At 41.7% G+C, this 27,795-nt stretch overlaps 2 protein-coding genes across 2 annotated transcripts in view; one reads left to right on the top strand and one right to left on the bottom strand.

The window, feature by feature from the left end:
• Positions 1-21,639, top strand: part of NCAPD3 (non-SMC condensin II complex subunit D3) — a 41,027-nt gene extending 19,388 nt beyond the window's left edge. The window contains exons 17-32 of the mRNA XM_074976949.1: positions 557-664; positions 2,291-2,405; positions 2,496-2,603; positions 3,685-3,923; positions 6,850-6,929; positions 13,007-13,144; positions 13,496-13,629; positions 13,800-13,999; positions 14,683-14,793; positions 15,786-15,953; positions 17,173-17,339; positions 17,610-17,746; positions 17,901-17,978; positions 20,558-20,632; positions 20,719-20,779; positions 20,869-21,639. Of these exons, the coding sequence (XP_074833050.1) occupies positions 557-664; positions 2,291-2,405; positions 2,496-2,603; positions 3,685-3,923; positions 6,850-6,929; positions 13,007-13,144; positions 13,496-13,629; positions 13,800-13,999; positions 14,683-14,793; positions 15,786-15,953; positions 17,173-17,339; positions 17,610-17,746; positions 17,901-17,978; positions 20,558-20,632; positions 20,719-20,779; positions 20,869-20,980 (2,031 nt within the window). The 3' untranslated portion in view covers positions 20,981-21,639. The remainder of the gene's footprint in view (positions 1-556; positions 665-2,290; positions 2,406-2,495; positions 2,604-3,684; positions 3,924-6,849; positions 6,930-13,006; positions 13,145-13,495; positions 13,630-13,799; positions 14,000-14,682; positions 14,794-15,785; positions 15,954-17,172; positions 17,340-17,609; positions 17,747-17,900; positions 17,979-20,557; positions 20,633-20,718; positions 20,780-20,868) is intronic.
• A 775-nt stretch (positions 21,640-22,414) lies between these two features.
• The window catches only part of JAM3 (junctional adhesion molecule 3), a 51,628-nt gene continuing 46,247 nt past the window's right edge, over positions 22,415-27,795 (bottom strand). Inside the window, exons 8-9 of the mRNA XM_074976839.1 lie at positions 26,316-26,370; positions 22,415-25,614 (exon numbers count right to left, since the gene is read on the bottom strand). Coding sequence (XP_074832940.1) covers positions 25,579-25,614; positions 26,316-26,370 — 91 coding nt within the window. The 3' untranslated portion in view covers positions 22,415-25,578. The remainder of the gene's footprint in view (positions 25,615-26,315; positions 26,371-27,795) is intronic.

A 27,795-nucleotide genomic window follows, 5' to 3' on the forward strand; every position in this document is an offset into this window, starting at 1 on the left:
TAATTTCCATTGCCAACATTAATCACATCAACCTCCCAATGGTGTACCATGAGTAGCTAAGTAAATAGCTTGAGAAGATGCAGTAACCACACTACTGCGCTAGGAACCACTGTGTTCTGCTGATATGCTACTAAGCAATTTCTTATACCAGCGTGCTAAATAAAGAGGTTTCTTCTGTCTCATTGGGCAAGTGGAATGTTCATAAAGCATTGCCACATGAAGACACTTGACCCTTTCATCTTAGATACCAGCAATCCCTGCTTTTAAAGTTAATACCAAAAAGGGAAAGTAACTGTTCAGATCAGAAGTTCATTTGTAGCTGTTACTCAGATTTTATATGCAGCTGATTCCTGTAGCTGGCTTTCTAAATGAGGACTGGAACAAGACTTTAGCGTCGAGAAACTGCTTAGCGTGAGGGGCTGAGACAGGGATTGTTCACTTCAGATTCTAGAATAAGAGTTTTGTTTACCAGTTCAGAACTTATGCATGGAGTATATTCTACCCATGATGCATTTCTTTAACATGCATTTCACTGATTTGCCTTTATCTTGAACAGGAACTGCTGAATCAGGTATGTGGCGATCTAGTGACTGTCTGTGAGTGCTACATTTCCAGTATAGTCCTCAAAAAGGATGGCGCAGAGCAGCTGCAAGAAGACCTCTTGGTAAGTTTGGCATCCTTTTTGTGCCAACTGATCAAAGAATTCATCTGTTCAGTCTTTAAAATGATGATTCCATGAATGTCCAACCGAGCTTTGTCCTCGAGAGTGCTCTGCCTTGTAACTTGATACAGGATTTTTTGTTGTGTTCTTTTGGCCCTTAGCTTGCTTTCCTGATATTTATTACGGAAATAAACATGAATTGGAATCCTATGGCTGTTTTATTTTTAAATATTCACTGCAATAGTTAACGTGATGAAATATTCTGTTCTCCTGTGAGTCCTAGAGAGCAGCAGGCTTGGGTCAGTTACACAAGTTTCACACAGTAAGTAGTGCTTTGAAAGTAGGCTCCACATAGAAAGCTTTTGTGAGCGAAAGGGAATCACTGAGGCCATCAGTTTCTTCAGAATCTAGCCTTTCCCCTTAAACTTCCTGAATAACTTCTAGTCTATATGGTGGTGAAGGAATACTCCAAATGTGATCAGTGCAGTGACCTTTAATCTGAGTGGCTGTACATCAAATGTGCTTGTTTCGTGGGAATTTGTCTGAGAATTGACATCTATGGTGCGAAAGTCAAATGTGTTCCTTCTGTTTCATGTATTGCCACCACAATAAAGCATTATGTAGTGTAGGCCAAATGCTTCACTCATTTGCATCTGTGCAACCCTGTTAAAATTGTATCCTTAGTTAGCTCTGTGCATCTTGATTACTTTCACTTGGGGTATGCCAGTGGAGCTGAGCTCCCAATTTGAAAGCAAAGTGTGGGACTGGAGGGATCACCCCTGAAATTGGAATACGACTGGGTATTTTGTTGATGCAGAATCCAGTTCACTCTCTGAGTTGTGCTGGTTTGGCAGGAGTGGCAAAGTTAGAAGTAGTAATAACTCTGTCAACAGAGAGAGTTTTAATACACAGAGAGCTGCTTTGAGCAAGCAAGTCTCATTTTCACATTTTTACTTGTCAGAGCAGTCCATTTTTAAAGCCATCTAGTCATCAACTGCATCCATTGCAGGCTGAAGAAGTATAGCTCCTCTCTTTCCTTGCTGCTCTTACTTTCTCAGATCCTGAAGTTTCAAAAGAAGGAAGAGCATTATTAGTTATCATTATAGGGGAAATGCTGTATCCCTTTGGTATTTGTATGCACATGTCTATGGAACCTTTGTGTATCAGTGACTTGATACCTTTCCAAATGGAAATTTTGAGGGACGTACGAGAGAGCCATAAAATAGAGTTCATTTCCAGAGTTTTGGGAGACTTGAGCTGATTGTATTAATGCAAAATTCATCATGCCATTGCCTTCATTTGTGTGTTTTGAGAAAAGAAGAAATTTAAATCTATCCCTACGACCTGGTCGATTTCAGTAGCGACATTTATTATTGAGAAGTTGGAAACAGGTACTTAAAGGAAATTGGCTCTCTGCAGTTAGATAGTAGCGAATTAGCTCTAACTGGGCCTCCTACAGGCTCATATCTCAGGTGATATCTTCCCTTCTGAAGGGCAAAGAGAATTTTAAGCTGTTTTGAAAGCTGTAGCACCACTGAAACATTGGCTGATTAGAATAACATATGGAAGCTTGTTGATTTAGTTGTCGGCTCTCTTCTCTTTTGATTGCATTGTTGCTTTTCTGTTTAGGTGAGACATCTCTTCACCTTGGGTGAGACTGCCCAGCTGTGTCCAGCCAAAGTGGAGAAGCGCATCTTTCTTTTGATTCAGTCTATCCTGGCTTGTCCTGTCAACGTAGATCAATGTGAGGCCCTCTCCTTGGTCTTAAGTTTATGTTAATAAATGAAAATTCTCTGGTTTTGAGGGTTTTAATTCTTGGTCTGTTGTTTCTTAGTGTGTAGTCCTCCAGATGGTGAAGAACTCCCAGTTTCTCAGCCACTATCCCAATTCAGAGGATCTGCTATGCCCTCAGTGGTCAGAGCCCATGCATTCATTACACTGGGTAAGAGCTGTCCTATAGTGGGAATGGGTGCTGTGTACAGCTGATTCCTGCCCTTTTCTCTGTTCCATAGTTAAAATCGCTACAACTTCTTAGCAAGAGCTTAGTCACAGACATGAACTGTATTCAGTGTTCATAGTGCTATAGCTCAAAGTTTTCTGGTAATTCCAAACCAGTAAATGCATTGGAGTGGGTGACCTTATGTATTAACATATTAACAGGATAATTTTGTAAAGATTTAGAGTATCTAACCAGTGAGTAGCACAGTTAGTGGGACCTGAAGAACCCTGCAGGCTTGTGTTCTGAATTTGTTGGCATCTGACTGTAGAATTACATGATGCACAAGAGGCTCACCAGAGGCCTAGGAAGAATTCAGTGCTTTTCAGAGCAGGCTGCATTAGAAGGGTTCTTTGACAACAGTTCCTATTTTCTATTTATATGAGAGAGGATCCAGAAACTTTGCATTAAAGACTGGGTTAAGTACATATATCCTGTATAATGAAGGTTAGAACTAGGTTCTGTTCCCAGCTCTGATTTATACTACTTGTGTGGTTGTGAACATGTCACTTCTCTAGTGCAGCAAAAATATTGCTTCCTCATTTATGCACAACACGAGGCTAAATCCTGTGTTCTTAACGATCTTAGAAACCCTTGGAGGTACAAAATATTAGTGTTATTTTAAAAGGCTTCTAGTAATGTTACAGGGTGGCTCTTTTCTTGTTATGCATCCATCTTTATGCTGTGCTCTTAGCTTCCTATATGGCCTTTTGGGAAAGAGGAAATGTTGTTACTAGACTCATAATATAGGTCTCTTGTTTTCTCAGAAGAGAGGTCAGACAGTTCTTGATTACCTTTCCCTTGGGGTAGGTTGTGGGTTTCTCATACAGTTGTCGTTAAGGCTTTCTTGCTTTTATTCCTTGTTTACTTGCTATTTTCTGCTTCTGTTTCTCCTTGTCCTGATTTCTCTGTCCATGTGTTTTGAGTCATCAGGGACCAAAAGGAGGTGGAAGGGTAATTGTGAGGACGTTAGGAACTGTAGTATTCACAGCTCTGATCGTCTTCTCTCTCTCTCTCTGTCTGACAGGTAAGCTGTGTCTGCAGCATGAGGATCTCGCAAAGAAATGTGTCGCAGCCCTAGCTCGTGAGCTGGAGGTGTCTGAAGATGTGGCCATTCGTAATAATGTTGTCATAGTTATGTGTGACCTCTGCATCCGCTACACCACTATGGTGGACAGATACATTCCCAACATTTCCATGTGCCTAAAGGACCCGAACCCCTTCATCCGCAAGCAAACACTGATCCTGCTTACCAACCTTCTGCAGGTGAGTAGAATGCTTCGGCTAGTACTCCATTACAACAGCTTCCATCATAAAGAATCCTAACAATCTGCACAATATGTTTGCTGCTTTCAGACTGACCCTATAATATCTTTGCAATCTACCCAGACTTTAAGATACACTTAACAGTAAACTGTTACTGCTGTAGTTGAACGAGGATGAATAAGTAAATTTCCACCATAGTAGTTCAGCAGGCTAGCTAAGGCTATGGCTACACGATGAAATAAAATCGACTTTAATAACTTTGACTTTTTAACCCCAGTCTTATAAACTCAAAGTTAATTGTCCACAGATGTTCCAGAAAGTTGACTTACCGTTTCTCCCTGTTGACAGGCCTATTGCTTTGTCCAAGCTCAACTGTTTGAGCAGTGCATTGTGGGTACCTCTCCCACAGTGCCTTAGCCCTATTGCATTCTGTGGGGGTTGTACCACTGTGTTGTGACGGCAGTGGGGACGGAATGCTGCAGTTGCTTGTGGGTGTTTGATATCACGATCCCAGAATGCAAAGCCCTGTCCTAGAATTCAGAGCACCCACTAACGGCGTGAAAACACAGGAAATGGAGGCACAGCACTAGCACATGCATGCATCCTTGAGTGCTTCAAATTGTTGCACAGGCCATTACAGCAACTTTCTGGAAAGTCAAGCAGTGTATCGTTTGATGACAAAGTCAGTGGGCTGGGATGATGATGATGCTGGAGAGGAAATCACTCAACTGTGGACCAGGAACTTTCACATGGATGCATTGCTGACAGTGGAGCAGCGGTTTTGGACTCATGAAACCAGCAGTCACTGGTGGAACCACATTGTTTTGGAGTCTTAGGACGACCAGCAGTGGGTGCAGAACTTACGCACATGCAAGTCCACTTTATGGAACTCTGTGATTTCCTGGCCCCTGTCCTGAAGTTCAGCAATACAAGAATGAAACTGTCTTTAACAGTTCACAAGTGAGTGGCGATCACTTCATGGAAGTTTGCAACACCTGACAGGAGTACCTGCCAACCATGTGGTGCGACGATGCAGTCCAGGGAAATGCAAAAGGGCATGGAGCATTGCAGAGAAATCTAATCCAATTTGCAATGCTTCTTTAAGTTGCCAAAGAAGACGTCTGAGCACAAGCCTGGAAAATTTACCAAAATGCTGTGTGGCGTTATGATAGCGGATTGCTATCTGGTTGCATGGCAAGATGTACTGTTGTGGAAGCCACAAAAAGTCAGGTCTGCCCAAAAACTTCATGGGGGAAAAAAATACAAGAGTATCTGGATGAGGCCTTCCTGGAGATTGCCAAAAAGGATAAATGCTCCATCCCCAGAAATATCAACACGCTGTTCTGAGGGGCATAGATCCATAGAAAATGTATACTTAAACCCAGCCGCAACCTGATGATAGCATTCTAAAAGTTAAAAAAAAAAAAAGAACACCAGTGTTTTGGGGATCGGTGTAGAGGGGACCAGCTTGAGGTTGCAGAGCTCTGGCCTGTTGGGAATAGCTACCTCAGGCTCTTGCTTGTTGCCCCGTCATCCTCTCCATTGCCCTCTTCCTCCGGCCCCCCTTCTAGGCTCACCTCCTGTCAGTTCTCCCCAGGCTCCAGAAAAGGGCTTCCTGCAGAGTCCAAATAAAGAATGGGCAACATGGCATCCAGCTGTTCTTAATATCTGCACATCTTTGGAGATGACCTGGATTGTCTCTTGGCTTCCTGTACTTCATAAGTCTGCCAGAGTTCTTTCACCTTCACCCGGCATTGCAAATGTCCCAGGAGTAATCTCTGTCAATCATCCCACACAAAATCTTTTCATAAATATTTGCATTTCACTTGGATAGTCACAGTCTGCCTACCACTGTTTCCTCTCCCGAAACTGAAACGAGATTCATGATCTCGTTATGGGTCCATGCTGGAGCTCTCTTGCGACCCTGAGAACTCAGATCACAAACCCTGAGTACTCATGATGGCAAGAGATGGCTAACAATGCAACGTGATGGCTAACAATGTGATGGTTAAAAGAAATTCAGGCTTCTGAGCGCCCTTTAAATTTCTCAGACTTGCTGGTGATGAAATCAAATTCTCTGGCTTCCTGTTACCGACTTCCTGTGCACCTGGAGAGCAGGGAAGATGGAAGCAGCCAGAGCGGACAACTGTGGGTCATCGTGGGATACATACGGAACACCTCTGAAAACTAATGAAGTCGATTTAAAGACATGGCATTTCCGCACTAGCATTAATTCAAACTTTATGCTACGCTGAGTCACTTTCGATGGTGTTAGAATATCGACTTTAGCACTCCCTAAAATCGACCTTATAGTATTACAGTGAAGACAGTGACATTGTAAAATCAAGCTATCTGTCTGAAAATTGAGTTTTTATCACGTAGTGTAGACATAGCCTAAGTGATTTTGGTTCAACATTTGTCTGTCTTGTGTTGTTTCCTTGAATCTGTACCCTTCTCCCCCTGATCCTCCCCACCGTCCCCCAGTAGATGGCTGTAACAGGTAAGTGTCAACCAAACAGAAGCATGGCACAAACCTTCTCTTGCTATCTGTCAGTTGTGCTGCAGACCTCAGAACGTGAAAGACAGCAGGTATTCCACTCTCTATTTAATAATGAGTCCTAGGCAGGCAGACTACCATTGTGTTAATTTATGAGGACAACCTAGAGGAATGGCTTTTTGGCATCTCAGCATTGGAATGTGGATTTTCTCTTCCTTCTCTTGTTCTGCTAACTTTAGATGATCAATTGGGACACTTGCTGCTCTGCCATTTAAATATATGTAATATTTTCAGAATTAAAGCCTTCTCGGCATTTTTTGTATGTCTTCTGTTATGACCCAGAGCATGTATCTGGATGCAATCTTAAGGAAACTAGTGGAGCCATTCCTAGTTCATGCTGACATTTCACTGTCTACTTTTTTTCTGTAGGAGGAGTTTGTGAAGTGGAAAGAGTCTCTATTCTTCAGGTTTGTCAGTTCTCTGGTGGATCCCAGCCCAGATATTGCCAGGTAGGATACCAGTTCTGTAAGATATCCAGAGAGCAAAGCAAATTGAATTTCAAATCCCAGCCGTTGTTCTTTCTGAATGTAAGAGAGAAATCTCCATTGGAAAGCTCACATGTTCTCTCATCTCTACCCTCTTTCTACTCAGCTGTGCCTAATAACATTTTGAAAGTGGGAGTGGAGGAGTGGGAAACTTCCTTCTGAGCCTGGCCTTGTTTGAAACTACAAAAGTGACAAGCGGGAGAAGAATGCAAGGGCATAGGCAGAACAGTGAAGGTTAACAGCTGTTCTTTCTTTCATGACTGCATATGACAGGGTACTGGCCTCTAGACCACAGGACATGGTTTGGGAGGCCAGTTATTCATTCCATGTGAAAGCAGATGTGGGTCAGGAAAATCATGCAAGTAATCACTGGAAGTGAGGAAGAGGGTCCAGGGAAGCAGTTAATGTCTAGGAGAGGAAGATTTGGGGCCACTCTAGGTGATTGTTTAAATCCCAAGTCTGCTGGCAAGATTCCCCTCTTTCCCAAGCTAGTCTTGACAGATGTTGGGTGTTATTAGACTCACTTGGGATGGATCAAGAGAATGGGATAACTGAGTGGGTGACTCAAAGGAAGTTCCAGGCCCAGGCAAGGAGAAGCTGCTAGAAGGAGCTGCTGAGAGGAAGAGTTCAGCCAGCAGAGTCCCTAGAAGTCAGAGTTGGAGCTTTGAAACTGCTGCTTGAAGGAAGACCTGTTGCCATACTCATACACACCAGGAATCATACCGGATTACCCTGAAATCTGAATTGCTTGGGTTCTGTGGGCTTAGAGATCTAGATGCTACTCAAACATACTTGAAAAGTTGACCATAAGTCTTTGCTGTCTGACCCTATTGTGGCCTCGGTGCAGTAACTTGGTTGTTCTGATTTAATTCTTAATGGGTGGGTATTAATGAGCTCCATCGCATTGATACTGGCAGGTACCCTTGTTGTCGGTCTCAGAAGGAAGGACACTGTCTGAGTGGGACATGGAAAGATGAACACCCTTCTAAGCTGCACTTCTAGGGAATGGATGGGTAGATGATGTGTGCAGAGGAAGCTTCCCAGCTGCTGCTAGTGTTCCTACCTACTCTGAGTAAATTGAGGGGTCAAGCCTCCAAGACCATCAGTGTAGGGTAGGCGTCTGCAACGTGTGGCTCTTTCAGGACTTCTTTGTGGTTCCTGATGCTATAATTGCAAAGTGCTGGGGTGTTGTTTGTTTGTTTGTTTGTTTTCTTTTTAAAAAAAAACCTCACCTGATTATTTTCCATAAGCAGTAAATAAACACCTAAAAGCCCAAAAATGAACAACTCATGTCTAAATAGCAAACGATATGTGCTCTTGCAATGTTAAAGAGCACCCGTTGCTGAGAGAGAGAGGGCGGGAGAAGGTTCAGGAGTGAAAGTCAGGAAGAGAGTGATACAACACACATGCGAAGTGAGGAAATAGAATATGTAAAAAGTTTGTGAGCGTCCTTCAGTAAACATGTCTCATATTAAAAATCATTGTGTGTGTACTCTTCTTTGACTAGGGGTTACAAAAAGTGAGGTTTCACTTTATTAAGGACCAGCTTGTATTCACATGCATTGCAGATCTTGAATTATTGAGTTTTTTACCAAACTGGAAAAAAACGGTTCTTCTTGCTAGTTTTGTTGTCCACCCCACTCTAGGGTTGTTCTTCAGCATTTTTTTAATGTTCAGTCCTGGCTTGTTCCAGTAGGTGGTGGCATTGCAGCATCATATATACAGTGCTCCAGTTATGGAACAATAACCGTTTCTGTTGGGAATCTTTTTCTGGGCATTTATATTCAGCAGGTGCACACAGACAAAAACCCTTTATTCCAGGCTGGAATTGACATACAGGACTTGGCCTTGCAATGATTAACTTTGCAAAATATATAAAATTGAATTTTTGTTTTGCTTTCTTCCCCCTTTGAGTTCTGGGAAGTAGAACACATGCAAGCTTTGACTTTTTGTATTTTGTTTTTGTTTTTCATCTGCTGCTTTATATTCTCTTGGCAATTGGAAACTAATTTGTCAGATGCTTATTCTCGTGCACATAAATGTTGACTTTTGATATGGGAGAGAGGAGAGGGAGATGGTCTTATGTGCATTGGAGTTTTAAGCACTTTAAAACTGCTCCTCCTACATGAACTGCTTTCCCTGATGTTTTTTTGTGCAGTAGATTGAATTCATTTTGAATCCTTGAAACAAAATACCACTTGAATCAGCACAGTTACTGCTTCTCATGTCAACACAAATGTGTACCTTTCTGATACAGAAAACAATGCCACTCACCTGATAGTTCCTCCTTTTTAAAGCCGTTAAAGTTTTCTTCTCCAATGATGAACTTACAGCACTCAAATGAAAAGGTTTTGCATGGGAAACGACCTGTGTTGCGTGAGTGCCAACATAGCAGATTACATTTGAAATAGTAATCTTAACCCCACAAATCTACATTCAAATAGGGTTAATGATCTGATTACCATTAGGCTCCCAAAGCAACATTATTCGTAGCAAAGGTTCTAAACTTTTTTATTACCTCACCATTATGTGCTTGGCTGAGCTGTAGACTGAACGATTTAGCCTTCATTTTAGCTCCAAAATTCTTGCCTGAAATCATATTCATAACAGTTGCATGTGGTTTATTAATGTGGGTTGCCTGCTCAAATTGGGATGAACTTCAGGAAGGCCTTCAGACTTGATTAGGGAATGTGTTTAAAGATGAGTTGCAAAGGGTGTGGGGTGTGGTGTTTTTTTTTTTTTTTAAACTTTTCTGTCCTTTCTTCTTATGATTTAATAAGGCCTGGAAAAATGAGTTTGGGAGAGTTGAGAGAAGTTTCTGCTTGCTTCCTAACTTAGAAACAGCAAGTCTGCTCTTTCATATCTCCTGGAAGTCTGGGAGCATTTTTGTGAGTTCTCCCTCTTTTGTATGTGCAGGGTGGTTATTAGAATCTTTAACAAATGCCTACAATGTTAGCAGCGGGTGTAAGAGATATTGATAACAATCCCTTGCCTTATCTAGCTCAGATTTCACTCTCTAACTCTTGCAATGCTAGAGGACAAAATAGATGAGATAATGTTTTTATTGCATATTTTGTTCAATATCTTTTTATTGGTATTTTCTTTTCTGCCAGTGCTGAGGTTTTGGTTGTTCTCCAGGCAATAGTCTTCTAAAGTAGAGAAGGCCTGACATTCTTATGTTTAAAAACAAGCGTTCTAAAAAGACAGGCTGGACTGATGTATCATAGCCAAAGCAAAAGTGACCCCCATGGTCCCTTTTCAAAATGCTTTACAAATTGCCGATAAATACGTAGGTCAAGACCAGTGGAGGGCAACCTGTAACCCAAAGGCCTCATGCAGCCCATAGGGGTTTTATGGGTGGCCCATGAGACATTTTGCTTACTATGGCCCACTCTCAGGATTGCCACATTCCACTGGTTTCCATCTGCATAGCTTTTTCCCCACCAGCAATGCTAAAGTGATGAACACAAAGCAAGTGCATGTGATGTGAAATGCATGCTAATGGCATAAACTGGGAAAGCCAGGAACTTCCTCTGCATCCAATAAAAGCACTGGATCAGTTGACACATCCTGCATATTATAGGTACACAGCACACTTAGGAAAACTATACTGTCCTGGGAGACCATCTTGGTTACAATAATCCTTGTGGCCTACTGAGATGGAGTGCTATTCATACAGTCCACTCCCCAGCCTAGGTTGCCTGTTGCTGGTCTAGACCAAATAAGTTTTTAACATGGTTATTGTTAGAATTCCTCACTCTCAACTCTGATGAACCATGTTTGAAAATCTTCTGACTAGATGCTGTTAAGCTTTATTTCTGTCCCTCCCCTATTTCCTCTGTTGGCTGAACTTCATGCAACCTTTTCTCACTTAAGTAACCTGTAGTTCTGACCCCTGAATTGGTGCAGATATAGATCTCAATATCACCTTCCTTTCAGAGAACTCAGTTGATACCTGGTGCATATGACTAAATGACTTTGAACTTTGCACCATGAAACCAAAGGCAGAACATAAACTACTGTATAATGCCAGATTAGATGGTGGTAGGTAAGAGTTCCCTGCACCAAAATCTTTTCCAGGCCAGAGAGCTTTTTCCAGTTGATTCCTCCCTGCGAATACTTTAACACTATGCAAACATTCATAGCCTTCGCATGTTGGTATCCCTTGTGTGGGAGGCCTGGCCTCAGTTGCTGTCCAGTGGTCAAATCACTGCTAAGAACTGAGTCCACAAAACTCCCTGAATCTTTTCCCAATAAACAGGTGTTTCCTGAGTGAGCATCATCTTTGGTATTTCTCAATAGGAAGTAAAATCAGTTGTGTTGCTTGTGACTTTTCCATGCACAACCCACTTAGGTGCTTCTGAAAATAATGCTCAGACTTCTACCAGAAAAATCAAAAAGTGGACTGCAAGGTTAATTTCATTCATAATTTAATGCCCATTTCCAGGACAGGGGACAGCTTGCTGCAAATTCTAATGTCTCATAGAATATACTGTTTTGCCCCTAAGTTTGGCTTGCCATGCACAGCCACAGCATTGGTAAGCGCCAGATCTAATACGAGTGAACACTTCGCAAGCTTTCATGTACATTTGTGCCTAAGCAAGTCACACTAGTGGAGATTGTCCAGTTCAAAACTTTGCTTTCCTTGTCCGGCATCCCCACACTGCTTTGCTTTGCCAGCACACTTTTATCTGAGCCTTTTTTTCCAGCATTTGAGTCCAGCTGATGCAGTTTAACATCTTGTCCCTGGTAACACCTGCCATTGTTGTGGTAGCTTTGCAATGAGATTGGAATCACAGGTTCTCTTAGCGGTCATCACTGTCATGGCTGGGTACAACACAAGTATTAACTAAGTTTATCCCCCTAATGCCCTTGTGTGATAACGAGAAATTATTCCTTCCATGTTACACATGGGAAACCAAAGCACAGAGCAACTAAGTGATTTGTACAAGGTCCCATGGGAAGTTTATGGCAAAACCAGGTGTTAACCCCTAGTTGTTCTGACTTCTGGTCGAGTGGCCTAAACACAGCCATTTTCTTCTCTTATCTTTTGTGTATGGCCAAACCCGCAGTCAAACCTGTAGCTCAGCAGTGAACATAGTCCAAGGTCACTGAGCTTTCAAAACAGTTTGAATTGTTTCTTAAAACTGCTTTTCTGGTCCGCAACAGTGTACGTTCCAGGCTGAGAGGGATGAAGAAGCCTTCTGTTTGTAACAGAATCTTGTACTAAACAACAAGAAGTCCTGTGGCGCCTTTATAGACTAACAGATTTTTTGGAGAATAAGCTTTCATGGGCCAAGACCCACTTTGTCAGATGCAGGAAGCATGCCCACGGAAATTTATGTTCCCAGAAATCTGTTAATCTTTAAAGTGCCACAGGGCTTCTTGTTTTTATGGATAGAGACTAACAAGGCTACCCTTCTGATACTTGTCAGAATCTTGTACTATCAACTCAACTGACGATTGACCAGGCTAAAGCTGTGGTTATTCTGAAGGTCTAAATCCCTTTTGAAAATATGATGTTGGCTCCTAAATCAGCTAGGTGTTGTGATGCTAGGTTCAGCAGTGTTTCAATACCTTTAAAAATCTGGGTCACCTTAGTCTTCTGAGTGTCTAAGTCACTTTTTAAAATAGGACTTAGGTTTGTAAGTCATTTAAGTGTTGACAAATGTATGCATGATTTATTGTTCACCAAAGTTAGATACCTCTCTCTGTCTCTCTCTCTCTCAACTGTGTTGAATTATAAATGGAAATAAACTTGCACCATAGATTCTGAAAGCTTTTCAGCACAATTCTGGATGGTGTGGGGAGCAGGGTTTGAAGTAAATAGTTCTGCATCTTTCTCAAGGCTGTGATGTGGCATGGAAATCATTTTGTCGCACCGGAAAGATTTAACTCCCCAAAGGCTGTCTCTTGCTATTTCCTTTGAAGACAACCTGTTAGATAGCTGAATTACCTGGACACCTTGCTATAACTTAGGAGGTGGCCTCCAAAATGGAAGAGGTTTTCTGGTGGTTCTAATTTTTCAACCCTTTATCCAGGTTTGGGGAGTTTTGCCTGGTGCACTTGTTACTGAAGAGGAATCCAGTCATGTTCTCCCAACACTTCATCGAGTGCATTTTCCACTTCAACGGATATGAGAAACACGAGAAGTACAACAAGTTTCCCCAAAGTGAAAGGTCAGTGATTATTTGGCCACCTCTCATTTAATGTTAATGAGAATAGCATATGAATCAGTGTGGTGCTGGGCATGCAGTCTTTGGACCTGGAGCTTTCTTGGTCACTTTTTAGAGTACGCAGCAATGAAAAATAAAAATCTAAGAAGAATTCATAGTAAGCTAACACCAATCTGCCTTTCCTTTGATACTTACATGAGAGATTTCTGAGTAGAATGTGTATGTATGCAGTGCAGTAGATTTGCAGAACTTTAAGGTGGCATTCAAATGTTTTCTGCTAGATTTAAAGTCTCATTACTTCCGTAATTCCATTCACATGTATTGGCTGAAGTTAAAATGTCTTTATCTACCCAGGGAGAAGAATCTCTTTTCTCTGAAGGGGAAGGATAACAAAGGAAAAAGAATGCAGATCTACAGGTTCCTGCTTGAGCATTTTACCGATGAGCAAAGGTTCAACATCACTTCTAAAATCAGCCTGAACATCATGGGTAAGGGCTTCATTTTTGGCACAGATGGAGTATTGTAAAAACAAATCCTGCGATGAGCCAGTTGCACCTGGTTTAGTCTCTGGGTGTAGAACAAGGACTCATCTGCCCTGGCTTATAGTTAACATCATGGTTCTGGGAATAAAAGCTTTCCCCCTCCTGGTATTTTACAGCATGCTTTGTGGATGGCATCCTCCCAATGGACATGGAAGCTAATGAGTTGCTCTCAGATACGTTTGAAATCCTTAGCTGCAAAGAGATCAAACTGTCTGCTATGAGATCTAAACCAGATGAAGATATCCAGCCAGATGAGGATGAAATGGCCATGGCCAATGCTGTGATGCAAGCAGCACAAAAAAAACTTATCTCACAAGTGAGTACTGCTTGGCATGGAGTGGGAGTAGTGAGCTCAGCCCTGAATGAGCTATAAACCTGCAGCTAGGGAGACTCTTGAGTAAACTCATTGGTCTATTGTAGGGACTTCCACCTATCTCCCAAGATTAGGTGACCATACAATCCATGTGCTCTGGAGAGAAGCCGTGAATCTGTGAAAGCAACGTATGTTGCAAAATGAAAATAACCTCCAGAAACCAGAACTGCTTTGTAGGACATATCCAACAGTCAATTTGAATTAGAATGTGCCAGCAGTTTGGAGACTAACATGTTTAACCCTGGTTCAAGAGCCAAATTCAGGTATGGTTTTAACAGCTATGACTCTTCTTAAGTCAATGGAGTTACACCACAGCTCCCTTTAGGTTCTAAGACATTTTTACAGGTGAAGCATTTGAAGTTAATGATAGGTTTTGAGGCAGCTGTCAGCACCTTGCCATAGATTAACAGATGTGTACCAGTTTAAAGGCAGATCACGGACTGGGATAAAGTGAAAGCAGAACTACATGACATATGGGCGCATGCGACGTGTGCACATTAAGCTATGACTTGTTTATTCTTCTGGGGCCATAAGGCTATTATTTAAGGGCCATGCTACATAAGAATGAAGTTAACAAATCCCTTGTTCTATCGTATTAAGTGTTTAGTGTCTTCTTTAAACTACAGGTTCAGAAGAAGAACTTCATAGAAAACATCATCCCAATAATCACTTCATTGAAGTCTTTGTTGGAACAGCATAGGATTCCAGCTCTGAGAGACCTCATGAACTATCTTCGGGTAAGGGAAGATTTGAGCTTTTCTGCCATCTTGTGAATTTGGAGGCATGGCCAGAAGTAAAGCCCTGCAAAGGACTGTGTTTTAATCCTGCTCCTGTCCCGCCCTACTCCTGTGTTGTTCCTGCAAAACCTTAGATATGACGCATCCCATAAAAGACAAATTTCTCTGTCTTTCTTTTAAAAAAATCACACTAAAATTGTCATTTTGGATAGTGTGTGTGTGTGTGTGTGTGTGTGTGTGTGTGTGTGTGTGTGTGTGTGTGTGTGTGTGTACAGAAAATTCAGGCACAATTTTTACTACTAAAAGAATAAAACAAATCTTGCGTAGACCATGTAAAAATACTTTTAACTCCTGTTATAATAGACATCAAATCTCTTTTTTATCCCTTGCTTAATTTTAAGTATTAAAACCTTTATTTAAAAAAGTGCTTCATATTGCTAAAATTCTATTTGGCAGATTGGTGAGTGATTTAGTACAAATTACCACCCACCCAATCCTGTCCACAAAAAAAGTCAATTTTTCCTGGAACCACTGTTTTGGGAGCACATCCCATGGAACCTGCGGTATGCCAGTCCCATTGCAGGAGTATAACCCAAGTCTCCATAGCAGGAGGCTTTGAAACCCAATGAAATGAATTGTGCAGCTTCAGAAGGTAAACCATTCCTTTCCTACAGCCAGGTTGTCAGGTTGCTATGGCCATGATGGAAATACAGATGAGGACTGTGTATTACAATAAGTAAAAGGCTTCCTTCTTTGGAGTGAGTAGAGACCTTCTTTGTTCTCAATAACGAGTAGCATTATAAAGCTATGAATCAGCTGCAGACCTCTGACAGATAAACCCTTTCTTGCATTTGAACAGAAACAGTTCTGCTGTCCCAAGTAGCCTTTCTGTGTGGACTTCGAGAGCTGTGATGTGAATATAGATGTTAAGTGCTGGTCAGAAGAGATTTTGAGCTGGGGAAGTAAAATAAATTGACTGTTGTGCTTTCCAGGAAGTGATGCAAGATTATCGGAATGAAATCAAAGACTTCTTTGCGGTGGACAAGCAGCTGGCAGCAGAGCTAGAGTATGACATGAAGAAATATGAAGAGCAACTGGCCAGGGAAAGAGAGATGGAAGAAGGTCAGACAGAGGTCATCAGTGACGTGAACACAATACAGGTACTGCCCTTTACCAGGACAAGGTGTATGCTGCAATAGTACCTAGAGACCATACCCCTTATAGCTATAAATCACCCTACAGGACCGGTGCATGGTCTGTTGAATGGTTCTCCCATATTTTTCTCACTGTTAAGATTGTGCTGAGCAGGACTTCATTTTTTTTGAGACATTGATAAGTTTTTAAAAGCCACATCCAGACTAACTCTCTTACCTCTCTCTCATCTCTCAGTTCATACAAAACTCAGTCTAATGTGCTAGTTAACATATTTACTGTGTGCACATTTCTCTGTGCTTCCACAGTGAAAATACCACCACTCGGGTTCAACTTCACTTTCTAGGCAATTTCAATTCCTGGTTCAATTTGTACTCAGACAATCCTGCACTCTCTGCATGCTCTTCTCAGGTGTGTACATCTGAACCATTTCCAGTGTTCATAAAAATCAGAAAACTCATGAAAGTCTTTGTGTGCACAGTCTGAAAAGTAAGGGGAAGACATTTTTGGCCCAAAAGTAAAACTGATGGCCTAAGGTTCTAAAATTGCTGGCTATGGCCAGTCCTTTACTAACTGGTAAAGATCTTTTTCTCTATGGATGTTTAGAAACTGGCAATGTCACTTGATGCTGTGATAGGGACCTCTCTCCCTTCATTACACCTTGCGAAAAGTACTCTCTACTGAAGCCACTCAACCTAGGCTAGAAATAGTAGAATTGTAGTTGTCTTCAGATGTTATAAGCAGAGTTCCCTTCTATTTTTCCATACATATGCAGAATAAATTTTGTTATGTGCACCAAGGCATGTGCACCACCCATACAAAAACAGGCTGCTGGTTGTGGCTGTGAAGTACCTAAATCTCTCCTCAGTGGCTGCTCAAGCACTCAACTTCCAGGAAACACTGGTTGGTTTTTGATCAAGACTTTCAAAAGGGATGAGTGATCCTTAGTACCTCAGTTTTTGGCTACGTAACATGACATTTTAAAGGTGCTTGTCTTTCAGTTCCTGCTCTTGAAATGAAGGCCACTTTTTTTAAGATGTGTCAGGTTGAGCACCCAGATTAATGTGTGACTTTGGAAAAACTTGGCCTGTTGGTACTGGTCCTGGGCACTTAACCAGACACATTGTATACATACACACCAGGTCATGTTATCTGGCAATCCTATAAACTACATGCATAAAGTGATCAAACTATGGCAACCACATTTCCCCTTCTCTTCCATTTCAGTCCCCAAGTTCAGACACAGCAGTACTTCCTAGTTGCCAGAACAAGAAAGTCACATCACCTGTTGCTGGAAGACAGCCCTCGCCATCTGGGTCTCCTGCTTCTCTTTCTCCGTTTGGGTTTACTACACCCAGAGCTGGCATTTTGAAACAGCAGCCATTTAGACCCAGGTATAGCTTTCAAATTTTACTGTGAGTTAAAATGATGCTTTGCAGATGGGCATTTAGTAGTGTGTCAAGGATCCAGACCACTGTGTTGCCTGTCATCTTTTTGCTCAGCTCAGTAATGTGAATACCACCATTAATTAGACCCTGCTGTTTCACCATAGCCTTATCTTTTGTGTTCTGTGTGTGAGAGGTTGCTGGGGGGTTGAAAGTGAGTTGGGAGTGACTTGTTGGGAAACCAATGGGAGAGCTTTTGTGACTTCTTTTGCCTGATAGGCAGATGTCCCTGAGCACGCTTGCCATCCTGAATTCTGCCAAAAAAGCCATGGAGGCCAGCAGCAAGCAGCGCAGCAAGAGTGTAGGAGGAAGGCCACATTCTCCTTCTCCAGCAAGCACTGCTGACAGCAAGCAAAGTAAGCAGTCAACAGTAGGCCTTTGCATGTTTGAAAGCAGGTTTAATGTGGAAGCCACTTGGTCCTTTATGTCTGTGAGCAAGATGTGTGGCTGTAGAACTGTCTTGGAGAGCACCTTTCTGTCCTTAACTTTTTATTTTCTTGTTATTTTTAGTATCTTTGTGTAGCCTAAACCAACAGTCTACTGGAGCAAACGTTTCCCTGGTGGGCCGAGCAATCAGTACTCCTGACCGTAAGTAACCCAGCTCTGTACGTTCCAAGATGCCTAAGCACTTCCTTCTTTGTACAGGTGCACCAATATAGTTCAACACTGTAGTGCAGCAGTAGTCAACCTTTCATTACTAGAGAGCCACTTACCTCTGGATTATTATATATCTGTATTAAAGCAGTGGCCAAACGATGGCGCTTGAGAGCCACAGCATGCCATGCTAGTGTGGAGTCATTGAATGAAAGGGCCTGTGCTCTCAGCTGCTGAATGGTGGGAATGGTTGCTTCTTTTTTTCTCCCAGCATCTGGGCTGCTGAGGAGGGGCGCTTCCCCTACTTTTCCCTGGCTCATCATCCAATTCATAGATGCACCTGCATCTCCCATAATGCCTGTGCTGTTGCCCAGCACCTCTTCCTGTGATCATCTTGCTCTGCTCAGAACTGTAGATTGTGCAGCATGAACAGAGTACCGTCACTCTAGAAAAGATAACTGCTCGGTATTTTCCTTCTGTTTGATGAAGTGTCCAGGTCAGCACCCAGCCAAGACCTAACTTATCACTGAAGGAGTTGACAAGCTGTGATCGCAGAAAGATCTTTTTACAATTGGCTTGGATCTGATAAGGTGGTATTAACAACCTATGAAGTGTTCTCAGCAAGAGCGGGCTATTCTCTGAATAAGAGCTGAAGTGAGCGTAGGGGAAGCAATAATTGTTTTCAGCTGTGGAAACAAGCAATGTAAACTGCAGCAATAATGCCTCTGAGACACAGGTCATCAGAAAGTATCTGTGCCCATTATGTCTGTGGCAGCTAAACTGCAGCCTCACAAAACCTGACTTCAAGTTCCTGAGTGTTATGCAATACTTCATGTGTGATAATAAAAGACAGTTGACTATTATTTTTGTAAGAGTTTAGAAGTATCCAAATGGTGTAGGGCAATAAGCCCCATCCCTTTGATCATCTGAATGAGACAAGTATGTGCATAAAGAGGGGAAAATGTGGCAGGCCACTTCCTGTTAGTTTCTTTGGGGTATTTTTTGGATGGGCAGGACATCTACAGAGCCCCACTTTTGTTCTGTTCATATGTATTGGACCATGGATGCAGAAGGGACTATGAAATGTGACTGTGCTGATCTGCCCTGTAAATGCATTTCTATTGACACCCGCCTAACCTTTCCCACTTCTGAATGTGTTTTTCTGTATTATCGCTCTGTATGCATGATTAACTTCCCCACAAAAATTAAGCAAACTCCATCTTAACTGTAGCAATGACAGGTCAGCTGTCATTTAAACAGTCTTGGCCCGTTATTTAATGCTAGGCATAAATGATTGGTCGTACCTCAGTTGGGTAGAAATACCTAGTATCCACACAGAGCAGGTATTCACAAAAAGCATGGCCATTTAGGCAGCACACTAGCTGCATATGTGAGCAAGCAGAAGCCAAGCACAGATAACGTTTGCACTTCATGGACTCTGTGACCCTTATCTTTGTGTATTCTCCACTCTCTTTTTCTGGTTCCCTCTGCCTAGTTATTTACAACAACCACTCCACTGCACTATCAGAACGCTTAGTGCCTTTTGTAGATAAGATGATGATTACTGAGATGCTTTACAGAGCAGAAATCTTTCCTTCATCTGCTGCATATCATCTCAGGGGCTTGTGCTGCTGCTTCACTTAAGAGCCATATGCTATAAAATAGGATGAATGTTAATAGCCAGTGGTACCAGGCCTAAAATCCTGCTTTGTTTCCTAGCAGCCTGTGTTCCCAGCAGTGACACAAACTGTACATTGTGTTATTGCTGCTTCAACTAGTCTGTACTGAACTGTCTGCAGGATGGCATTCGGCCTTATTGGTTGTTCAGATCAAATGAGAAATTTTTCCTTCTCTGGTCTATCATTTGTAAAATTCCTGCAGATGCAGTTATTGGTAAATCACTTCTGACTTGAGCTGTTGAGAGGCTGTGTCTCATCCTTGTATCTTGTACAACGCTCTTCTGGCTAGCAGATCAGTCTCTGCCACCCTGGGGTCTGTCTTTCATCTACTGCTTGCTCTTGACAGCAGCAATGAGTAAGTGGGCCTAGGAGAGAATGGACTGCTTCACTATGGAATTTAAAGACAAACACCAGTGGAAATACCACATGATATATAGGGGGCTTCAATAAAACAGGATGGCTGTATCTACACTTGCCCCCTTCTTCAAAAGGGGCATGGTAATCAGTCTGAGAGGCAAATACTAATGAAGTGGTGCAATGAATATGCAGCACCGTATTAGACTAATTCTCCCCACGGCAACTTTGAAGTTGCAAACTTCGAAGCACTGGCATGCTGTGTAGCTGCGGGTGCTTGGAAGTACCTGTGCAACTTCAAAGTGCCCTTACTCCCAAAAACCTTTCTGCAGAAGTGCTATCAGCATTGGGTATAAAGTTGATTGTGGGTAGTGAGGATGACCAATCTCACTGCATTGCCTTTATTCTACATAAAAGATGAGCTGATACGTGAGTCAGTGGGCCGGAAAGAAGCATGCATGCTTGTTTGAGTTGGTAGGAAGGGATTGTTTTACCCTACAGCCATACAACAAGCTGACTACTGATGTCTGTTTCTTTCAGAAACTGTTGATAACTTGACCTTTGGGGCAGGGGTCAGTTACATCAGCCTGACACACACCCCTGGTTCAGCAGAAGGCAAGTTATTTTCATGCTTCTAACTTGTAAAATCAAACAGAAAAGAAATCAAATTTGCATCTTTAACGTAAAATTGTCACTTGCAGACAAAAAAGGATCCCAAGATCAACAGAAAGATATTCTCTGCCTGATGTCACCTGATAAACCGTAAGTTCAGCCCAGGCCTTACTTACCAGGGGCTTTAAGTAATACTAGTGTCTTTTTACAAGTAAACAGTTATTGTTTCCTTTCTGTAGAGGGCCTGTGCCTCGTCAGTGGAAGGTAGAATCTCCATCCAGGAGAAAAAGCAGCCCAACTGCCAGTCTAAGGAGATCCCTGCGGAAAGCCCCCCTCAAACCAGCCAACTGATATTTCCCCATCCATGCACTGTGTACTTCTGAATCACTGTTGTATAGAACTCCCTCTACAGTTATAATTATGGATCACTGTGTGTACAAGTGTTCCTCCTCCTCCTCCTCTTGCATTTTATTGGTTTTATAAGTGTTTATATGTACACAAGAGTTCGTTTTGATATATAAGCTGATAGCTTTGGATCAATTAATGATATTCTTTGCTGTAGGACAACTGGGAATGCCAGAAAGCTGCAGTCTCAAATGATGGCTGACTAGTCTCTGCGCAGGAGTTAAGGCTTGTCCATTTTAAAATGTAAGTCTGTCTTGGCCATAAAACCTAGTCCATTGTATATAAAAGCTGCTATTAGAAATATTGGCTTGGTTGAAAATGGCATGCTTGTCACACCTTGTTACCTTAAATAAGTGGATCTGGAATTGGCTTAAATCATTTTCTTGATGTTATGCTGTCCCATGTTTATAATATACTAGTTTCCGTAATTTCTACATATGTAGAATAGCTTGACGCTGCCCTACCCACAAATCTGATATAATTTCAAATTATTAAGGATTTATGTGTGGTGAAAAGGCAATTTTATGTGTGTACATATAGCCTTCTTTTCTCTCCTGAGTAGACTATTTCCACTCTTGGACCAACTCCTTATTTCTCGCTGTTAAAATTTTATGAAAAATAAATGTTTAGAGAACAAATTCCATCTACTTCTCAGCTTTTTGCTGTGATGAAACCAAATTTTCTTTGAAATCTCTTGCTGTATTCATTTGTTTCTTGCTTACTGCTTTCATTTTGTCCATGCCTACACAGAAACACTACTGTTCTGACAAGACACTCCAACAGCGCGGGTGTGCTCATCTGTATAAATACTTGAATTCCTGTGGGGAACCCCCCCTCCCTTCGAGCACCTGTTCATAGTGTTCCCGATCCTAACACCAGTCCTGAGAATGGGTGATAGTATGTGACAGCCAAATAAAGCATCTACCACCAGCCAGCTGGTGTGACTTACACATGCATCCAATACAACTTCAGCTGTTGGAATGGCAGATTTTGAACATGATCTTACTCATTTCATTGAAAGCAGGTTCTGCATATTTTATTGAGGATGGTACATTATGCTGAATTTTAGAGCTCAGTACAAACCAGCCACATTGTTCCATGTTTAACGCTCATGTGAATACTGGAACTGCAGCTGAAGTTGAAAACCCAGCCTCCTTGGTGCCCTTGCACACAGGACTGAGATCTTCCAATGTTCATCTTCAAACCTAGTGCAATACCCCTGCATTACATAACTTGTTCTGTAGATCTAAGACTTACAGGACAATGCATTTCGTACACTCCTCCCTAAACAACTGAAAAGGAAGAGGGGCAAAATTCAACTTCCATTTTAACCTTACCAATATTGTAGTTACTTCCAGGGTGGTTCTTTAAGACAGAACATCAAGTGGGGTCAAATTTAATCTCAAAATTAATACAAGACGTACAGAATTAATTCAAGTGGTTTTGAGTAAGACCACCTCCTTTTTTTACGCATTTCATCTTATTGACATCCTTCACCCCAAGTTAACTGGGCATATTAAACAGTAAGACACCAGTCAGTTTGTAATTAGAGTGAGTCTAGTTAAAAAATAAAGCTCATCAGCAGTGGTTTTGAATTGTTTTGTCACTGACCGGACACAGGTATAACACAACAGAAGAAAGAGAAGAAATGGGGGTGGAAAAACCTTCCACATCAACCAGACTGATCAAGTATTTATATTTGGTAACACCAGTTTAGTTCTTTCTTCTTGCCAACTGAAGTAGACAAGCAGTCTGTCAGAAAACAGAAGGAATCCTTCATCTGTTACAAGGAATTCAAAGCACACATGGTTTTGGATAAATAGGAATTGAAAAAAGAAACAACACTACCACCACAAGGATGTTTTAATACCTTGATATGTATGTAAAACATTCTTGGCAAACTTAAACGTAATACATTAGTATAAATCTGCAGATTAAACTATTTACATGGAGTTCTGTAAATCAAATTAGACAAGTTATGTCGGGGGGAGAAGGTCCCTTCATCCCAGTAGAGATGCCACTGTCATGTTTTTTTACATCTGAAAAATAAATCTGTACTCTTCACCATGCACAGATTCTGCAAGCTGAGAAATCCTGCCTTTGACAGAAGGTTAAGTTTCAGACAGTGCTTCCCATAATGCAAGAAGCTGTGGCTGTAGGCTTTTTCCTTTCTCTCCATCTTAATGGTTTACAAGCAGTATAAGAAAGGAGTAGTGGATAAAACTGAAGAGTAAAGAAGTGTTAAAGTATCCTACTGTCATGTTGACTGGAAGAAGAGCACATCTTAAAGGTAACTAAATCAATTGCAAGGTGTCAATGCGCTTTGGAGAGCACACATATATTATTGCTACCCTATCTTTACTTCTATCTTTGATACCAGATGGAGAAAGTGGTGGGACTAAGTTTAAATAAATGCAGCAACAGCAGATCCAGCAAGGCCCCCAAATCACTCAATATGTGGTGAAAAGTCCATGGCAGATTAATACAGAACACAGAAAAATAGCACTGACAGTCCAAATTGTCAAGTATTCAAAATACTGTGTAAGCATCAAAAGTTAAGACAACTCAACTTATATTTGAAATAAAACACTAAATTATGCTACATCAAAAATCATTCTTCAACCCTAACACTGAACTGCTCTAGTGTTGCATCTAAGTATTTCATATTTAGCATTTGCCCAATACCGTACATTTCTGAACACAAGGACTTAAAAATGATCCCTTTAAAACCAAGAAAAGGGTAGCATCTACCATCTAAAGAGAAGTTTTAGTTAACATCTTGAAAGCACGTTTTGCATCAAGCTTTTTGCTCTCATAATTCCAGAGGTCTTTTCCTTGCTATGCAATCTAAAAATTCTGAAGAGTTGGTGTAGCTGCCGCAGATTTAAAATGAACTGAGAGAATTGCAGAGAGATTTATCTTCGATGTCACTTTGTCACCTGGTCAGATCTTAATTCAAAAACCTTCACAGGGTATTTCTTGCAAGCAAGCATTGCTCTTTTGCAAGAAAATAGCAACTTGAAATATAAAATTCAATAGCTCCTGCTTTAAACTTACAAAAAGGATCCCTGAGTGACTCTAGTCTATGTCATACAAGACCTCTCTTGCCATGGAAAATGTTGAAGCTAGCTTGGGAGAAAGAGGATGCTTCTCTATCCACAGTTTCTAAAGTTGCTTTTGCTGTACTCTGCAATAATACTGATATGCTCTGATCGTGCCATGCGGTAGCAGCATTTGAGCTTCAGGTTGCAGTTTAAACAGGAATTGTTTTTAAAAAAATAGCTATTTAATACTGTTGGCATAACAACATATTTACATTTTAAATAGAAATGTTATCTTCGCTGAAGTAATCAAAATATATCTTTGCAAAAAATTTAGAATGCAGAATTCTACAAAATCAAGAGGGTCCGTAGAAAAGTTTGACTTAATCTCAGTACTATTGTAGGATTTAGCCCACAAGGGCGGTTTTGGCTTTAAATGTCATAGAAGGGATATCTTAATGCTAAGATTCTCTACCTGCAGTATAAGAGTCTTTAAATAATTTAAATAGCTACACAACAGGCAAGCCTGCTTTGTGCAAATTTAGAGTTAAAAGCTGCCTGTGTTCAGTGAGTTTTTAAGGTAAAACTGAACAAAAGCAATCCTGCGTATGTGGAAAAACAGCGTTCACCACTGTTGGCAGAAAGGCTTAGACATTTAAACCAGTTAGTTGCTTGTACTATATCTGCACCCACCACTGTGGGCTTGACTCAGATTCTGGCTCGACACCCGCAGAACCAAATCCTGACAGGGGTTCCTAATCCCAGTGCCGCCCTCCTTACCTCCCCCAAAAACAGAAGAGAAAAGAAAACGGGGGGAAAAAACGGTGAAAGCCAATGCTATCTGCTCAATAGGGGCCAGTAAGTGAGGTCAGTAGCCTGTGTGGCTCAGACTCTGCAGGGTTGATGTGATAACAGTTCTGTCAGCACAGCCTAGCAGACCTTTAACAATCAAACTACACAAAGGAGGGCATGAAACCCTCACCTGCATAGTTGGCAACAGACCAATACAGTTACAACTATAAAGGTTGTCAGCCAGGCTTCAGCACTGTGCTACTAAGCAGAAGATTCTCCCCTTTAGAGGATAAATCTTCATGAGCTTAATTACCTTTTGTCGATCAGATCAAGATGCCCATTTACCTAAAGCTTCTCCCCTGTTTGGCTTGGACATTCTGGCTGTGTATTTGCACCCCAGGGAGAAGGCAGTTACATGAGCAGCTGCAGCTTGGAAGACTACAGCTCTGGGGAGGGGAATACTCAGTCTTGGAAAAGATAACAGCTCCTCCACAATGCAAGGAGAGATGTAGGTGGTCCAGGTGGTATCTCTGAGGGAGGAAAAAGACTGGTTTGGAGTAAGTGGTGTTAACTTTGGCAAAAGAAAGTCACGTTTGTGTGTTTCTAAACTCTTCCAAGCGCACTTGGTTGATCTTTTTGCTCTTGCTTTGAGTTCCTGAAGGAGGTATTTTCATACTTGTTCTGGCTGCTTTGCAGTATCCTTTTGGCATCTCAGATAACAAATGATGATTTGTGTCTGAAGTCCCCCTGCAACAAAAGACCGATGTGTGTAGCAACATTCCTCAGTGGTCTCCTGGTACCTCCTCTTGCCCGCTCTCCCCAGTCCAAATGTAAGCTTACAAAACATTTGCGTAATCTATATTTTCCACCAGAGTCCCATCTTGGCCCCACTATCTCAGTCCAGGTCATAGAAGCTGGTAAGGACAAGCATCTACCAGTAATACTCAGCAATTCAAACGCTGAAATGTAAATACACTGGTCTCTTACGTCATCAGTATGGACTGTCTGTTAATCCAGGAAAGCCAATTCCAAGGGAGCAGCCAATCCACTGCTTAAGGTAGAACAGAGCTGTATTTGACACACTGGCAGTCAGTCGCCAAAGACAGGCAGTTGTCTAATGGAGTTGACTAATAGAATGTAAGTTATTGATAAAGACATAACCCAGTTTTAAGATTAAACATCATCATCACAGGAAGGGCCTACTCAAGATAGTGTACAAGAATTAAGCCCTTCCCAAGGACATAACCGATCTTTGTCCTTTCTCTTAGTCCCAGGTCCTAAAGTCACAAAATGCTTTCTAACCCATGCTTGAAGAAATTCTGTTCTGGAGAGTAACTATGGGCCCTAGGTAGTATGTGATTCCTGAGCTGAGAGGCCCTGTACAGACTCCTTCAAAGATCTCAAAGGAAAGCTGTAACGTGCACCTTGTTTCCCTTCCTTGAGCTTACCTCATCATCTGTCTGGATATAGTTAACACCGTCTGGTTTTGCTGGAGTCTTGTAGCTGAAATAAGGGAAAACAGATCTGATTCTTGTGATGATGGGACTTGAGGTTGCAAAGTAGAAGCAGTGTTTTTATTCATTCTAATCTATTAATATGTTGGTGGGGAGGACAACTAAAGGGATTTTTTTTTTTGTTAAAATGAAAACTGAACTGGGCACAGCTAGCTCTGCTTAAAGCAAACCTGGACCTCTCCCCAGTTCAAAGCAGCTGCGCTTTGCCTACTAACCACAACCCACTACATGAGCTCTTCCTCATGGAGGGAGAAGAAGGTGCCAAACATGTCTCCACCGTGTCTGTGTTTCTGGCTGCAACAACTGTGAAAAGAGTTTAATAGTTTTCCAGCCTCTCTCTCTCTGGTCACTGCAGTTTTTCTTTGCCATGGTAGCATAATTGCTTCTAATAATTACTGTGCAGTTACGTTTAAACCCTTGACTGCCTCTGGTAGGTTTACCGATAATCCTTTATTATTGCACAGGGTTATGAGAATGCTCTGCTAGTTTTGTCCAGCACAGGAATCTGAAATTTTTTGTTTAAAATCCTGCTTCCCCAGTGTTCATCCACTTCGAATCATGTTTTCAATGGAAGGGTTGCAGAAGGGGAGGAGGCTCTTGTTGAAATCTGACACTGAAATAGACCAATGCAGCTCCTATCAGAGGTTACGCAATCCCTGAAAGAAGCTCAATATTTAACTAAAATGTCCTTCTGTTTCTGAGCTTGGAAGCTATTTATAGTCTGAGTCTTTGGCTCCCATAATTCTGCAGTCTTAAATGTTCTGTACTGTTCAGGAAAATGAGTTCTCATCGATGGGATCAACTCAGAAATGGCCATTTTTAATCTTAAATGTAAGTGCTGGGATGGACCCAGTAAGACATGCTTTCCAGCCTGTGACAGTTCTCTCACACATTCTCTGAGCATGGCCTGATGCTTGTCCTGATTACACAATGAGCTCTGCTCAGTAAATCCCTGACTTCTAAATGCCAGCAGCATGTGACCAAAGGAAGCATCTGCCAAGCTCCTGCGTAAATGCAACTGGGATTGCTGGGAATTAGTAGTGCTAAGCCCCAGCCTCTGTGCGATGAACTAGAATGTTAGAGCAAGGCTTCTTCCTCTAGCTCGTCTTAAAGTGTCCTGCAGGGGTCTGCACTGGGACCAGTTCTATTCAACATAGTCATAAATGATGTGGAGAAAGGGGTAAAGAGTGAGGTGGCAACAACTGCAGATATATACTGCTCAAGATAGTTAAGTCCAAAGCAGACTGGGGAGAGCTTCAAAGGATCTCAGAATACTAAGTGACTGTGCAACAAAATGTCAGATGAATGACGAGGTTGATAGATGCAAAGTAATGCACATTGGGAAACAGAATCCCAAATATACATATGAAATAATGCGGACTAAATTAGCTATTTCCAATGAAGAGAGAGAGCT

Source organism: Carettochelys insculpta, chromosome 25 (assembly GCF_033958435.1).
Source record: "Carettochelys insculpta isolate YL-2023 chromosome 25, ASM3395843v1, whole genome shotgun sequence".
Taxonomy (NCBI): domain Eukaryota; kingdom Metazoa; phylum Chordata; order Testudines; family Carettochelyidae; genus Carettochelys; species Carettochelys insculpta.